At 52.3% G+C, this 14639-nt stretch overlaps 1 protein-coding gene across 1 annotated transcript; it reads right to left on the bottom strand.

Annotated features, from left to right (window-relative positions):
• Window positions 1-200: 200 nt before the first annotated feature.
• On the bottom strand, window positions 201-8745 carry TAC4 (tachykinin precursor 4). The gene is made up of 5 exons (XM_036837737.1): window positions 8629-8745; window positions 5132-5225; window positions 3059-3088; window positions 2136-2195; window positions 201-506 (listed from the first exon to the last, which is right to left on the bottom strand). The coding sequence occupies exons 1-5, from the start codon at window positions 8743-8745 to the stop codon at window positions 475-477; spliced, it is 333 nt and encodes a 110-aa protein (XP_036693632.1). The 3' UTR covers window positions 201-474.
• Window positions 8746-14639: the final 5894 nt, after the last annotated feature.

Here is a 14639-nt window from a genome sequence, read left to right as displayed (position 1 = left end):
CCTGTTTTCCCACCTCGGGTGGGGAGCACAACTGTTTAGTATTTCCCTTTACAACTCTGGAAAAAACTGCTGACATGCCAGGCCACTGGGCAGGGTGCAGAGCCCAGGCCATCCCTGCCCTCTGCCCTGCACCGGAGAAGAAACCATCCACTGTTCATTGGTTTATTGAGCCCCTGCTGTGTTCTGGGCACAGGAGATAGAGGAGCGGGGGAAACTCATCCTGCTGTGCAGTGAGGTCCAAGTGAGGGGGGGTGCGGGCAGGGTCACTAGCTCACAATGGTGACAATAGTGCACTTATGCACGACTGCTGCTTGAGACCGAGAGTCCTGGGAGGAGCCCCAGTGAGTTCAGTGAGGGCCTGGTGGGAGGGACATGCCGGCGATGAGCACAGGAGACACGGAGGCGGGCTGGTTGGCTGTCATGTCCAGGTAGGGAGAAGGGTTTCATCCTCTGGGAAGCACGTGGCGGGGGCTCTCACTCTGACCAGTGGTCCTCATCCTCTCGGCCTGGGAAGAGTGCTGCACGTGGCTGGTGGTTAGGGGAGACTGGTCTGCCTCCTCCACCCTCGGAGGCCTTCCCTAGTCATCCACCCAAGGCCCTCCGCATCCCTAACTTGCGTTTCTCCAGCTGCAGATATCTAAGGCAAATTACAGGTTCATCTGGCATAGCTTCCATTTTTCAACCATGAACGCCTCCAGAGCATGGACGAGCCAACCCTCACTAATCCTCTCTAAAGAAAGGGAGTGGTAATCCACCACTCAAAATTCCAAAGGCCCTCCTGGGGCCACGGGAAGTGCCCTGGCCTAGGGAGCAGGAGACACAGTGTTTAGTACTGGCTCTGTTATCAGTTCAGTGTGTGACTTTGGGCAAATTGTTTCCATCCCTGAAAAATGATTTCTTTTTTTTTTTTTTTTTTTTTTAATAAATTTATTTATTTATTTATAGCTGTGTTGGGTCTTCGCCTCTGCGCAAGGGCTTTCTCTAGTTGCGGCGAGCAGGGGCCACTCTTCATCGCGGTGCGCGGGCCTCTCACTGTCGCGGCCTCTCTTGTTGCGGAGCACAAGCTCCAGACGCGCAGGCTCAGTAGTTGTGGCTCACAGGCCTAGTTGCTCCGTGGCATGTGGGATCTTCCCAGACCAGGGCTCGAACCCGTGTCCCCTGCATTGGCAGGCAGATTCTCAACCACTGCGCCACCAGGGAAGCCCACTGAAAAATGATTTCTAAGGCTCCTGCTGACACTCTGCATGGAGGGACATTCATTTCCATATTGGCATTGGGTTGGGTTGACTTCCATGGCCCTTCAAGTGGAATGGCTCAAACACTTAGGAAAAACTCTAAATTTAGTATTTCCCTTTACAACTCTGGAAAAGGTCTCCCAAACTCTAAATATAGAGGACTTTCCCATCTTTATTCCCTGGCATCTTTATTCCCGAGAGCCTATGTTGGAAGGAGCAGGTATCAGGGAAGCTAGAGAGGGGTCCACAGGTCTGCAGCTCTGGGGGGAGAGGTCAGGATTAGGAAAGCAGACTTGAGCTTGGAGTCTTTGATCAGCTGCGACACCCCCTGCCCTTCCTCTTGAGCTGACTGGCTTGAGCTATGGATCCTTCCCCAGCTCGATTCACTTATCTACTTTCATGCCTGTTCATTTATTGAGCGTCCCCTTGAACCCCTTTGGGGTTGTGGCCCCTGCCAGAAGGTGTTAGCTGATAACTACTTAGGGTGTTACCCCTCCCAGGGCGATTTGCCTTTATTTATAATTGTTGAAGACAGAAAATACCTTAAGACTTTCTAACAACGATTAGTAAGGGAATAAGAGGGATGTTCCAGGGTCTGAAAAACCACACACTACTCTGTAGCTTCAGCTGGCCCTGAGAGGGGGGAGCAGAGTGTGCCTGGGTGTGTGGGGGTGGAGAGGGTGCAGCTTCAGGGCTATGGCTGTTACAGGCCTGGATCATCAAAGGGATCAAGATCTCCCTGCACCTCGACTGCTCTCTTCCATGGGGCCTCTGCCTAATAGCTTGTGGGGAGCCTGTTCTGTCTGGCCAGCTGCCTGGCCCCCACCGTGGAGACTGGCAGCAAAGTGTCTGGTCACTTTCTCATTATGTCCTTGCAACCCAGTAGAAGCTCTCCTCTACCTTCTGTAGATGGTCCTCCCCTGCCCAGGTGGCCCTGGACTACTGGTCCTCGCTGATACCCTGGTGGTGAAGAGAGGAGATAGAGAAGAGAAAGAGAGAGTGCAGCGGAGGAAGGCTGTCTTGGGAACCAAGAAAGACAGGGCCAGAGCTGGGGCCTCATGAATGGAGTCATTTCTCAATCAACCTAGGAGCTGAGGTTCATTCATTCACTGATTCCTTCCTCTTTCTCCTCCATTCTCCCTCCCTTCTCCCCTTCCTTCCACAAACACCTCGTGGGCACCTCTAATAGAAACTGTGGGGACAGAGGAGATGGCAGACCTCTACCTGCCTGTGGGGTAGTTCCCGCTCTGGGGACACCAGCCATGTGACCCACCCAGCAGAACAGTACAGGCAGTGTGCCAAGGAGGGCACCGTGCGCAGGCTATGGAGACAAGCTCTGGGTAAGGCAGGCAGGCAGGGAAGGAGAGGAGCTAGGAGTCCTGTCAGTGAGGGCGCCCGGGAGGATGTGGTGAGTCTTAGGGCGTTAGGTTTGCTCCTGAGAGCACTGAAGGGTGGTGGGTAAAGGTTGGTTTGTTTTCTTTTGATATTGTTTTTCCCTTTTCACCAAAAGGACAGCTTTTCACTTTTAAGGTCCTTCTGGATTGATTAGTTTCTCCCACTCCAGGCTTTAGACCCAAGGTAATTTTGGACCTTTGGCAGAACTAGATTCATCCCCGTCTTTTCCATATCCCTGCAGCTACTCCCCAGGTATGCACAGACCACCTCTCTAAGGAAACAACCAGGGAGCACGCGGCCAAACCATGCTGCCCCGGTCCTCCACAATGCCAGCCTGGTGCGCCCTGGCCAGAGCATCTCTCCCGCCTCCCTGGACAACTCGGTTCTCCCCAGGGAGCATGCTGGGGGACGGTCTGGACAACACTTACCTGTTCTCTCTGGCTGGATGGGAGGTATTCCTGGGGGAAAGAGAGAGAAGGAATGAGGGCTGCACCGCTTCCCTGGGGGCCCAGTGAGGTGAAAGGGCTCATGGCTCTTTGGGATCCCGCACCTTTGGTGGGTCTTCAGTGGAACTCCAGTCACTCCCTGTTGTCCTCGTATGGCTGGGCCACACAAGGTACACTCTGGGTAGGAGGCAGTGTGGGGTAGTAGGAAGCGCGCATACTTTGGCGTCATTGCGCCCGGCACCAGCTGGGCATCCTTGGGAAAGTATATAGCCTATCTGAGCTTTAGCTTCCCTGCTGGTGGTAAAGGGGATATTGTGAGATTTAATCACATGTGAGCACAGTGTTCAATAAAATTTTTTCTTTTTTTGGCCGCGCCAAGCAGCACGCAGGATCTTAGTTCCCCGACCAGGGATCAAACCTGTGCCCCCTGAAGTGGGAGCACGGAGTCCTAACCACTGGACCGCCAGGGAATTCGTCAGTAAATATTTCTCTTATAATCCCTTCCCCTGCTTCCTCATGGGTTGCTGGATCTGGAAGAGAGCTCTGAAATGGCCCAGTCCAAAACTCATTTTGTAGAGGAGGAAACTGAGGCCAAAAGTGTTTGCTCACAAGTTGATTTCCTCTATTTTGTGTGTGTGTGTGTGTGTGGAGGTACTGGGAAGGTTTTCTCTATTTTTATACGCATTTTTTTAATTACAAAAGCTGTCTCTGGGGACTTCCCTGGTGGTCCAGTAGTTAAGACTCTTGTGCTTCCACTACAGCAGGCACGGGTTTGAGCCCTGGTTGATCCCATGCCATGTGGCACGCCTCCCCCCCCCCCAAAAAAAAAGAAAAGAATAAAAAAGCTGTCTCTGAATAAATGCCCACTATAAAATGGTAATGTAGAGGATAGTGTAGTAAAAGTCCCTCTTAACTCTCTCCCTCACCTCCACTTCCTATCCTAGGCATAAACACTGTAGACAGTTTGATATTTATCCTTCTGGAACTCTCCCTATGTTTTCATATATATATCTGTGTAAGTATGTAGTGTTTCTTTTTAAACAGGTAAACTCCTATCTTACATATTGTTATATAACTTGCTTTCTCCACTTAACCAATATCTTGGAGATCTTTATCTTTCCACAGATCTGCCTCATCCATTTTAATGGCCATAAAGGGTATGAATGTGCCCAATATATATATATATATATATTTTTTTTAATATAAATTTATTTATTTATTTTTGGCTGCGTTGGGTCTTTGTTGCTGTGCGCAGGCTTTCTGTACTTGCGGCGAGCGGGGGCTACTCTTCGTTGCAGTGCGCGGGCTTCTCATTGCGGTGGCTTCTCTTGTTGCGGAGCACGGACTCTAGGAGCGCGGGCTTCAGTAGTTGTGGCACACGGGCTTAGCTGCTCCGTGGCATGTGGGATCTTCCCGGGCCAGGGCTCGAACCCGTGTCCCCTGCATTGGCAGGTGGATTCTTAACCACTGTGCCACCAGGGAAGCCCAAAGTGCCAGTTCTTTCATATCCTCACCAACACTACTTTAAAAAATATACAATATTGGCAATAAGAAAAAGAAAACGGCTCTCCGTTCCGACTGTTTTCTCCTTGTCCCCCCAGGACATGAATCACGCGTCAAGCGTGCCCTCAGGGAACATAGGTTCATTTTAATAATTCTATTTGAGCCAAACAGAATCAACTAGAAAGCTTAGCCCATGCGTTTACTCACATCTAGAGGCTGATCTTGAGCACCACCACCTCTCTCCACAGTCATCCATTGTATTGAAGGAAGGGCACCAGCAGGATGCAAAGCATTTGTCCCCACCCTTAGGGTGACTGCACTCCCCGGATGCTGGAGACAGCCCTGGTTTGCACCTGTTGCCTGGCATAATTACCACTCTGAAGTTTCCTGGTTTGGATGATAATTGACATGGACACTCTATCCCATCCCATCACGTGAGCGACCCCTACTGGACTGGAGTAAGAGCTGCTGTAAGCTAGGGTCTCTGCCTGGTGTAACAGAACCCACCCAGAAGCCCTCCTCACTGGGCACCCGCCCACTTTTGTCACTCACCTCCCACCTGCTTCCCCATCAGTCCAAAGAACTGGCTCGCTTTGCCCCTCTTCACTTCCCAGAGCTGGGGCTGAATGCTGGGGACAACATCTTCCTGAAGAAGCAGAGAGTTCCTTAGAGTTGGGGCAAGGAGACAGCCTGAGCAATAACAATCTCAATAACACGAGCTCTGTGCTGGCACTGAGCTCTTTTGCACATTTTACACAATACTGTAAATAATAATAATAATAATTAATAGCTAACATTTTACCATGTTCCTAAGCACTTGCATATATTAATTCACTTAATCCTCACCAAAACCACATGAAGTAAGTACTACTACTGTCACCATTTTACAGATGGAAACACTGAAGCACAGAGCAGTTACCAGCAAGGATGCGAGATGAAGCCAGAACTCAAACCCATGTCATCTGGCTCAAAGCTCAAACACTCCGGTCATAATCTCATTTACTCTTCACAACAACCATATGAAGTAGGGACTGTGGTTTATCCCTGTTTTACAGGTAGGGAAACTGAGACTTTTGGAGGCTAAGTGACTTGTTCAAGGTCACACAGGAAGTGGTAGAGCCAGTAGAGCCAGTAGAGCCACTCAGGAAGTCTGACTCCAGAGCACAGGTTCTGCTCCATCTTGGGAAATGTCTCCAATATAGACAAGGAGGGGGCAGCTGATGAACTTGGGGTGGGCACCCAGTTGGCGAGATGAGACTGCTTCCCCTACAACCCCATCTCTAACTCCTGTTTTCCTCTCTTCCCCCGGCACTACCACCAGTGTCCTGGATTTATCCTGCCCTAGAACCTGGGTCTCCCGTGAGGATCATGGCATGTGGCCTGGGGTGGAGGCCACTCCCCTGGGCAAAGACATCTTCATCCTTGAGCTGATGGGGTGAAAGTTCTGGACCAAGGACTATAGATTTAAGTTCTCATTCCTCCATTAACCTTTGTGACCTTGGCCAAAGTCCTCTCCTTCTCTGGCCTTAACTGCAGCCTCTGATGAAGGCCCTGCTTAGCTCTGCTGAGAGGGAGAGATGCTCGCTAGTGGAGAGAATGACAGTGGGTGACGTTCATTAGACCGTCTTCATATCTCTGTATCCCCAGTACCTGGCACAGTGCCTGGTACACACAGCGCTCAGCATGTGTGGGATACAGGATGCTGAATGAAAGGCCGTTTCTCTGATAGTCTGGGAATAGGGAAGAGGATGGGGTCTCCTTTTGCAGGAAGGCTGAGACAGGTGAACAGAGCCCTAGAGTAACACAAGCCACCTGCCAGGAGGCTGGCAGCTGGGGTTGGGTCAGGGACTTGCTCTTCCATTCCCAGTTTCCCCAGGGGCAGAACTGGAGCTTCGGGGACCAGCAGGAACCTGGCTGGGGTGCAGTGGAGACCCCTTTGTCTCTCACAGTTCATCCCAACTTTTGGGATCAGGAGTGAATTGTTTTCTAAGCTTTGGACGAATTCAGTCACTTCCAACCTGTCTCCTCCCCAGGACATCAATGGCTGGGGCTGCTGTCTCAGCCTGGAGTCGCCTAGCCTGGCCAGGAACCGGAAAAGTGTCTTTGGACCCATTTCTGAAAATCTTATGAAAAGCACTTTGCCTTCGTAAAAGGCAGTCTTCAAATGCAGGCTGGAGAGAATGGCTTTTTATGAATTAAATAAGACTCACCTTTCTCCCACCCACTAGGTTTCTGGGGGGCCTTTAGGAGGCATCTTTCACTCAGGAAGGACTCTTGCCCTCATTGGAAGCCGTCCTTATCCATTTAACCCAAATCCCCAGCTCCAGGGCTAACTGCAGACCGGGAGACCTGAGAGCTAGGGAGGCGGTTGGATCATCCCTGACAGAGGCACCATTCCTCCCGTCACCTCCCTTGGATTAATGGTTCCTGTATCCCAAGCCCTGTGTCTCGGGAAGCAGAGGGATGTTAAATGAGAGTGAGCAGAGAAGAAGCATTAGCCCCAGCTGCAGGGTGAGGTGCTTGCAGGTGCCCAGCAGTACTAGTTGAAGTTGATGATGATGTCTCCCATGTGGCCATGTAGAGAGGCCACCATCACACAGCTTCCCTGGGCCTGGGCACAGACTCCATGTCAAAGCTGGAAAAAAACCCTTGGGGATCATCTTCTCCCCCCTGCCCCCATTTTACAAGTGAGGAAACTGATGTGACCTTCCCCAGTTCGCACAGAGTCAGTGGAGAAGCTGAGACTTGAACCTGGGTCTCTCCAGCCTGCTGTCTTCTCAATGGCACACACTTCCACATTCAGACAAACCAGGAAGGAAACCTGCCATGAAGGAAACCCACCAGGAATGGCTGTTATTCAATGGCTCGTCCTGTGGCCCCAGTGTCCTCACCATCCCAGGACTTGGAGGAGCCAGGCCCAGCCCAGTCCCATCTGCCCTCCTGGAGGCCTTCCCTGAGCACTGAGCCTGTTTGTCTCTGATCCACTGGCCTTGCTCCCCTACCTGATTGGAACTCCCCAAGGTCAGGATCTTTGTCTCCCTGACCAGACAGGGTGGGGCGCAGATGCTGTGTCTCTAACTTTGAGATTTATTCCCAGTGACAGCACTCAGGTCAGTTTAGTAGGAGAGACTGGCAATCAAACCAGTACTTGTCAGGAAATAAGAGTTTCTACATGTGACACAAAACAGTGATCCCGCCCCAAGCTGACCCCCTTGAAAGGAAATGCTGGACAATGTCCTCTGAGGCACAAATACACAGAATCAGACCTTGGGCAAGGTGTACAATTGTGCCTTTTTAAAAAAAAATAATTAATTAATTAATTTTTGGCTGCGTTGGGTCTTTGTTGCTGCGTGTGGCTTTCTCTAGTTGCGGTGAGCAGGGGCTCTAGGCATGCGGGCTTCAGGAGTTGTGGCACATAGGCTCAGGAGTTGTGGCTCACGGGCTGTAGAACGCAGACTCAGTAGTTACGGCGCATGGGCTTAGTGGCTCCGTGGCATGTGGGATCTTCCCGGACCAGGGCTCGAACCCATGTCCCCTGAATTGGCAGGCAGATTCTTAACCACTGCGCCACCAGAGAAGTCCCTGTACAGTTGTGCTTTTGAAGCTGCATAACCTTGGAGAAACTACTTGACCTTTCTGTGCCTCAGTTTCCTTATCTGTGAAATGGGGATAGTAATGATACCTTTCCCACCGGCTGATATGAGGATTACATGGGTTAATATTTATGAAGCATTTAGGACAGTGCCAGGAACATAGTATATGTTAAATAAGTGTTTGTTAAATGAAGCGTGAGTGCACGCATGCACACACACACACACACACACACACACACACACACACACACACACACACACACACACTGTTGCTTCCATATGCATGTGCCTCTTTGGAGGTCTGCCAGACCAGGGGCCATGACCTTGAACCTGCCCAGAGAGGGGAGGCAGACACCCTGCCTTGCAGTGTACAACCTGCTCTCCTGGCAGCCATAAAGGGGATCTTCTGCCCCCTCCACCATGTATCATCCCCTGCTTCTCCCCAAAGGTACCTACCTCCAGGGTCACGGTCACCCAGGACCCAGCTTCAGCATCAAGTGCCAGTTCCCTGTCACCTGCCACAGTGCAAGCAGACAACCCCATCAGGAGAAGCAGGGTGAGGCAGAGCAGCATGGTGAGCACTGCTCTGTCCTGGGACCCTCGGGGAGCCCCTCTCAGTCCACAGACCGCCACTAGCAGGCTCCGTCCTCTCTCTCTGGCTCCTCTCGGCAGGTGGGGGAAACTCCACCTGTTCTGTCCTCCCAGCTACTTGGCTTCTTCCTCCAGCTTATCTGACCCCCCGGGCCATTTCCTGTGACTCCCCCCCACCCCCGCCAGCTGGAAAAGCCAATGATACCACGAGCTGCCCAGAGAAGGGACCAGGTCTCCTCCACTGCCGCCCCCCAGCAGTTGATCTCTGTTGCAACACCGCCTCACCGTTGGCTGCATTCCCCTTGGGAGGCAGGTGCACAATGGAGCAGTGTGTGGGGCCTGGTGCTTCCGGCTTCCTGACTGGAAGCCCCGAGCCGGGCCGCGTCGTCTTGGAAATGGGAAGGGGGACCTGCCTGGCTTCTCCCTTGCCCGGTAAGAGAGGCTTCTCCCCAGAGCTTAGTATTCTACCACTAGTCTCCCCTTCCGGTCACTGCACCCCGTCCTCGGCATTCCCCGCCATCAGTAGTCCTCGTGTGAACATGGTAGCACACGTCTTGCCCTAAGAGGTAAGGCAATACCTAAAGAAATAAGGCTCCTCACAGGCAGGAATTGGGATTTGCCAGAAAAATGGCCTCCTGCTCAAGTGTCATCAGCTCTAAAATATCTTCCCACTGCTGGGATCTTTTCAAAGCCCTAACCTGACCTATCTCTCCCTGCTTACAACCTTCCAGTGTCTCCCCACTGCCCGTGGCGTAAAGTTCAAGCTCCCTGGCATGGCATTCAGGGCGCTTCTCCACTTAGTTCCTCCCTGTCTCCCATCCATCCATCTGTCCATCTGTTAGTGTAGAACAAGGGTCCTGTGGTCAGAGAGCCCTGAATTCCATTCCTAGCTCCCCCACTAAATAGCTATGTGAACTTAGGCATGTTACTTAACCTTTCTAAACCTTGGAATCCTCATCAGTAAAATGAGATTATTAATAGCACTTATTTCCAAAGTTGAGGATGAAATGGGATAATGCATGTGGAGCACTTAGTACAGTACATGATGGTAAATATTTAATACCCATTAACTATCATTCCTGTTACTATTATTGACACTGGGTGAGGCACTGGGCCACAGAAGATGAATAAGACACTGTCCCTGTCCCTGTCCTACAGCATCTCACAGTCTCTAGGAAAGGAGACCTCTGGTTGGCAGATAAGCTGTGTTCAGTTTGCTCTGTGCTGGCACAGAGGTGGGGGCAGGAGAAGGCCGTGCCACCGCCCCTTCCTAGTCTGCCCATTTCCTGCCCCCAGACAGCTTCACCACCTGCTCCCAGACAGGACAAGTTTCCCTGCTTCTATGCTTTGTCCTCAGCTGTTGCCTCTGCCTAGACTTCCTTTTCTACCTGGTGAACTCCCACTCATCTTTAAAGGTCTGCTTAATGATCACCCCCAGTAGAGTTTCTCTGTCTCTTTTCTGACTCCAGCAAGAATTAGTTGGCTCCTTTCCTAGGCTTTCCCAATATCTCCTACTCATATCTCTTGCAGCTCTGCACAGGCTGTGGTCAGAGGCTGTGCAGGTTGTGTCCTGCACAGAGTAGGCTGCCGATGGGGGAGTGAAGGTGGAAACCCGCCCTCGCTCTGCTCACTGCGCCACACAGCCTGGCGAGAGGCTTCACCTCCTGCAAGAAGGTTCCTGGCTCCATTTCTTCCAGAGGGGCCAGCTGGGCTGAGGACAGCCCTGCTAGGCTGCTGTATTATGTCACAAATGCTCTGAGAGCGGGGCTGTGATATATGTGTGCTTAGCACACAGTGGGTCCTTAAGAAACGTGCAATTACTCTTGAGTCCAGGCCAGTGAAGGCAGAGATGAATAAGGACAAGTGTGGAGGTTTGGGGGAGGACAGCTTCATACACACCACGTCCACCCCCTTCCAGGAATCTCTTTGGTGAATCCCGACCTGATGGTTTCAGAATACCTGCATTTGCTAAAATGCAGGTTCCCCAGCTCAGCCCTTTTTGACACAGCCAACCCTAGTCTGTGGGTCTGAATCTACACAGCCCCTGGCTGAACTTTCCCAAGGGCAGGGCACTTAATAGCTCACAATCCACTTTGTTTTTCCACTGTTGTTAACAAGTTCTTCCCTACAGGGATGAACGGCCCCTTCACTTTACAGATGTGGAAACTGGCACTGGGTTTCACAAGCCAGCAGGTTGGGCTTGCTCTAGGTTACACTGAGAATTTGTGGCGGACTAGCATCCCGGGTCCCCAGTCAGCTGCTTCCCACCTTCCCACAATGGCAAGCAGCATATGGGTGGAGGCAGAGTAACAGCATGGCCCTCTGGATAGGGGTGATGCCTCCCCATTCTGCAGATCCAAACCAGGTGACCTTAGGAGCCAAGGACCCTCTCTGAGCCTCAGTTTCTCCATCTGGAAGTTGGAGCCACCCCTTATCTGGTGGTGGTAAAGGTTTCATAAATGCCCACCCTTAAAGAGCTCAGCAGAGTGCCTGGCACATAGTATGTGCTCAATTAATCCGAACTTAAGTTTTGTGATTTTTCGACCGCTGGAACCCTGGACCTCAGCGCTGGTATCCTGGCCCCAGCTGCGCGGGACAAGGTGTGGGGGGTGCACAGCGGGGAGGGGGCGGGGCCACGGGGCACAGGAGAGGGCGGCGGGAAGAAGGGAGAGAAAATCCCAAAGACCCGGAAGGCCTGGAGGGAGGCCGGGCACGGGCTGGAAACCGCGGCTATTTGCAGCTTTGCCCTTGGGCTGAGGTCGGGCCGGCGCTCGCGGGCCCAGCTGCCGAGCCCGCCGCCCCGCCCTGTGCCCTCGGCCACCCGGGCTCGGCCTTGGCCGGCGGGTCCGGCCTCGCCCGGTCCTCGAGGCCTGGCGGGGTGTCGGGACGCCGCAGCCGAGCGGTGACAAGGCCGCGGGAGCGGATGGCGCGCGGGGCTGGGGCGCGGGCGGCGGGCGGGCCGCAGGATGAGTTGCGGCCGCGGCGAGGCTGCCCGGGCGCCGGGTGGGCGCGCACGATTGCTAAAGGCTGCGGTTTGGCTAAGATTGCGGAGCCGAAAGGAGAAAGGGCGCAGGAGGGAGGAGAGCGGGGAAGAGGGAAACACAAGCCGAGGGCGGGATGAGGGCGGGAAGCTGACGTTTCCTGAGCGCCGACTGCGTCCAGAGGAGGTGGGATGACTGGCCCCACTTTACCGGCCGGCTCGGGGAGGCTTGGTGCCTCGGACGAGGCGTCCAGCTGTAAAGTAGCAGAGTCGGGAGCCTGATCAGCCTCTTTCCCCACGACTGAGAACGCAAACGCGAGCGGGCGAAGGGCGGGGCGGGCAGGAGCCGAAAGGGGAGCCGGGGGCGCCGGCCTTCTGGGTTTCCCCGCCCCAGGTGACGCCGCAGGGACCCTGCGTCCGTCTTCCCCGCGCCCTTCCAGCGCCCCCGTGTAGAAGCTCCTTCTGAAGCCCCATCTACCCCGCCCTCCCCGCCTCTGCGCGCCCCTTCCTAGAACTCGGAGTTGGCTGACCCGGGAGGGGCAAGAGCTGGGTCCGGTCTCACGGCCTGCCCCTTGGATAGAGACGGGAGGTAAAGGGGAGGCTGGGCCCCCAGAGGAGGTGAGCCTCCTTCGGGTGGGCAGCGCGGTCCTTCCAACGGAGGGGGCAGGGTGGTGGGTAAAAGTAGCTCGGAGTGTGTAAGTGGGGCAATAGTCTTTGCACCCTGTGCTAGGACCCTTTCGGTGGCAATGGCTTAATTCTACTGCGAATCTTTGAGGTTACATTCATGCATTCATTCATTGATTCTGGATTTGCTGAGACCTTACAACATAGGAGTTGCCCCAGAACACAGGTGAAAGAAACAGACAAACATTATAACACTTTTAACAGTGTGGAAAGTGCCATGGCGGGGGTATCTGGGGAGAGAAGAAGAATCCTGGGCCCCCTTTATCCACATTTACAGTGTGGGTACACTTCAGACACTTGTCCTAGACAGAACACTTTGGGTTGGAAAAGTGGGTCTCTACACACAGATTGCAGATGGAGCAAACGGAGCCATAATCCTCTGTGCCCACAGGTTGTGTAGGTATGGCAGACAGTTTGGCTCAAGCCTGCCTTGCTTTTGGCATTTCTAGCTTCTTAATAATATCCCAAGTATCTCTGGGAGGGCCTGAAGATATAGGTAGCCCAGTTTCAGAAATTCTCAGAGTCCTGAGGATGATTCCAAACAGTCCCTGTCCTTGCCCTTTTCATCGGGCCCCTGCCCCCCCACCAAAGGTGCATCTTGTCCCAGGCCTATGGCCCTAGGAGGTTCTCACACCATCTCCCTTCCTTCTCCATCACCTTTCTTCCCAGGGCCCTGGCCCCCACCTACCTACATCCTTTTTGCAGTTAGATTCTATAAGGAAAGACAAACGTGCATGGTGGGGGGTTGTTTGTCCATAAGAAGGATTTAAGTCAAGAGTAGAAGCAAAGTGTAGTGTCTAAGGATAAGACTCTGGGTTCGAATTCTGACCCCACCACTTACCAGTGTGTGACCTCAGGCACCTAACCTTTCTGATTTTCACCATAAGATAGGGATAATAATATACTTTCTTAAAAAGGTTGTTGAGACGTTTAAATGAGATAATGCGTAAAAGAACTTCATGCGGCCTCAGGCACATTGTAGGTCTTAGTAAATGGTAGCAATTATTATTGCTGTTAATAATATAAACAATAACACTCATCCCTATTTTACAGGAAAGCCAGATTAAGAAAAATCATTTTTGGCATTCCCTGATATTTTGTCATCAGGTGAAGAGTTTCCTAAGGACAGGAACTGGGTCTCTCCCATCAGACTAGGAGCTCCCTGCAGCCAGGTCTCTCAGAGAAGGTTCAGTGAGCCCAACCTTAAAGTTAGGGTTCAGAAGCTTCAGGCCTGGGTGCTGAGGGAGGCCTGTGGAGCCCCCCTTGTTAAGGGGATGTGGGTCCTGCCCGGCCCTTGCCTCATGTGTGGCGGTGAAGTCTCGCCTGTGTGCCCGCGTCTCCCAGAGCCTCTGTGCAATAAAGGCCGCCAGAGTCTGACCCCATTAGTGGGAGAGGTGAAGCTCATGATTCCAATCAGGCTTTTCTTCCTGGATCTTGGTTAGCGAGTGTGGCAGAAAAGTGAACGACTAATTGAAAATATAGTTATAATGCACTGTCCTTTGTCTACCAAGTGGTGCCTCCAGACACCACCGTCTGAAGAATAGTTTGTTTCTCAAGTCAGGGAGGATGCCAGAGCCGGCCACTCAGAGATGGAGATGGTACCCACGGGTGGGGTAACTTGGCTGGTGGGGACGGGGCACGAGACTCAGCATTGACTCCTGTCCTGCTCTCCCTGACCGTGGTCTGGAACACCTGGGCTCTCAGAGGATTGCTGAGTTCAGTGAGACTCTGTACAGGCTGCCTGGGGACTGGAGAACAAAGAGATGAGGCCTTGAATGCCAGGCTGGGGAGTGTGGCTTTTATCCGGCAGACACTGGGGAGTCACTGAAGGTTTTAGAACAAAGGCATTATGTGGGATTCTGTTTTTTTCCCTTCATGGGTTCCCAAATCCTCCTCACCTCAAACATGTGTATGTTAATGTCTAGAAAAAGGGCTGGCAGAATACACATCGGTGGTTGTGGTGCTAACTTTTGAGATGGACAAGTAAGTAAAGGGAGGTGTCCATCATCTATTCAGTACCCTATATGATTTGAATATTTTACGATAAGAATATACCTTTACAATCTAAAACAAGATGAGAAATAATCTAAATGTCCATTAACAGGAAAATGGATAAGTCCATTGTGGTAGTGGAATACTACACAGCAGTGAAAACGAATGAATTAGAGTGTGTCTATCAACGTGGATAAAACTCATAGAATGTCGAGCTAAT

This window comes from Balaenoptera musculus, chromosome 20, assembly GCF_009873245.2.
Source record: "Balaenoptera musculus isolate JJ_BM4_2016_0621 chromosome 20, mBalMus1.pri.v3, whole genome shotgun sequence".
Lineage (NCBI taxonomy): Eukaryota > Metazoa > Chordata > Mammalia > Artiodactyla > Balaenopteridae > Balaenoptera > Balaenoptera musculus.
The sequence above is the reverse complement of the archived record's forward strand: the minus strand, read 5'-3'. Positions and strand labels throughout refer to the sequence as shown.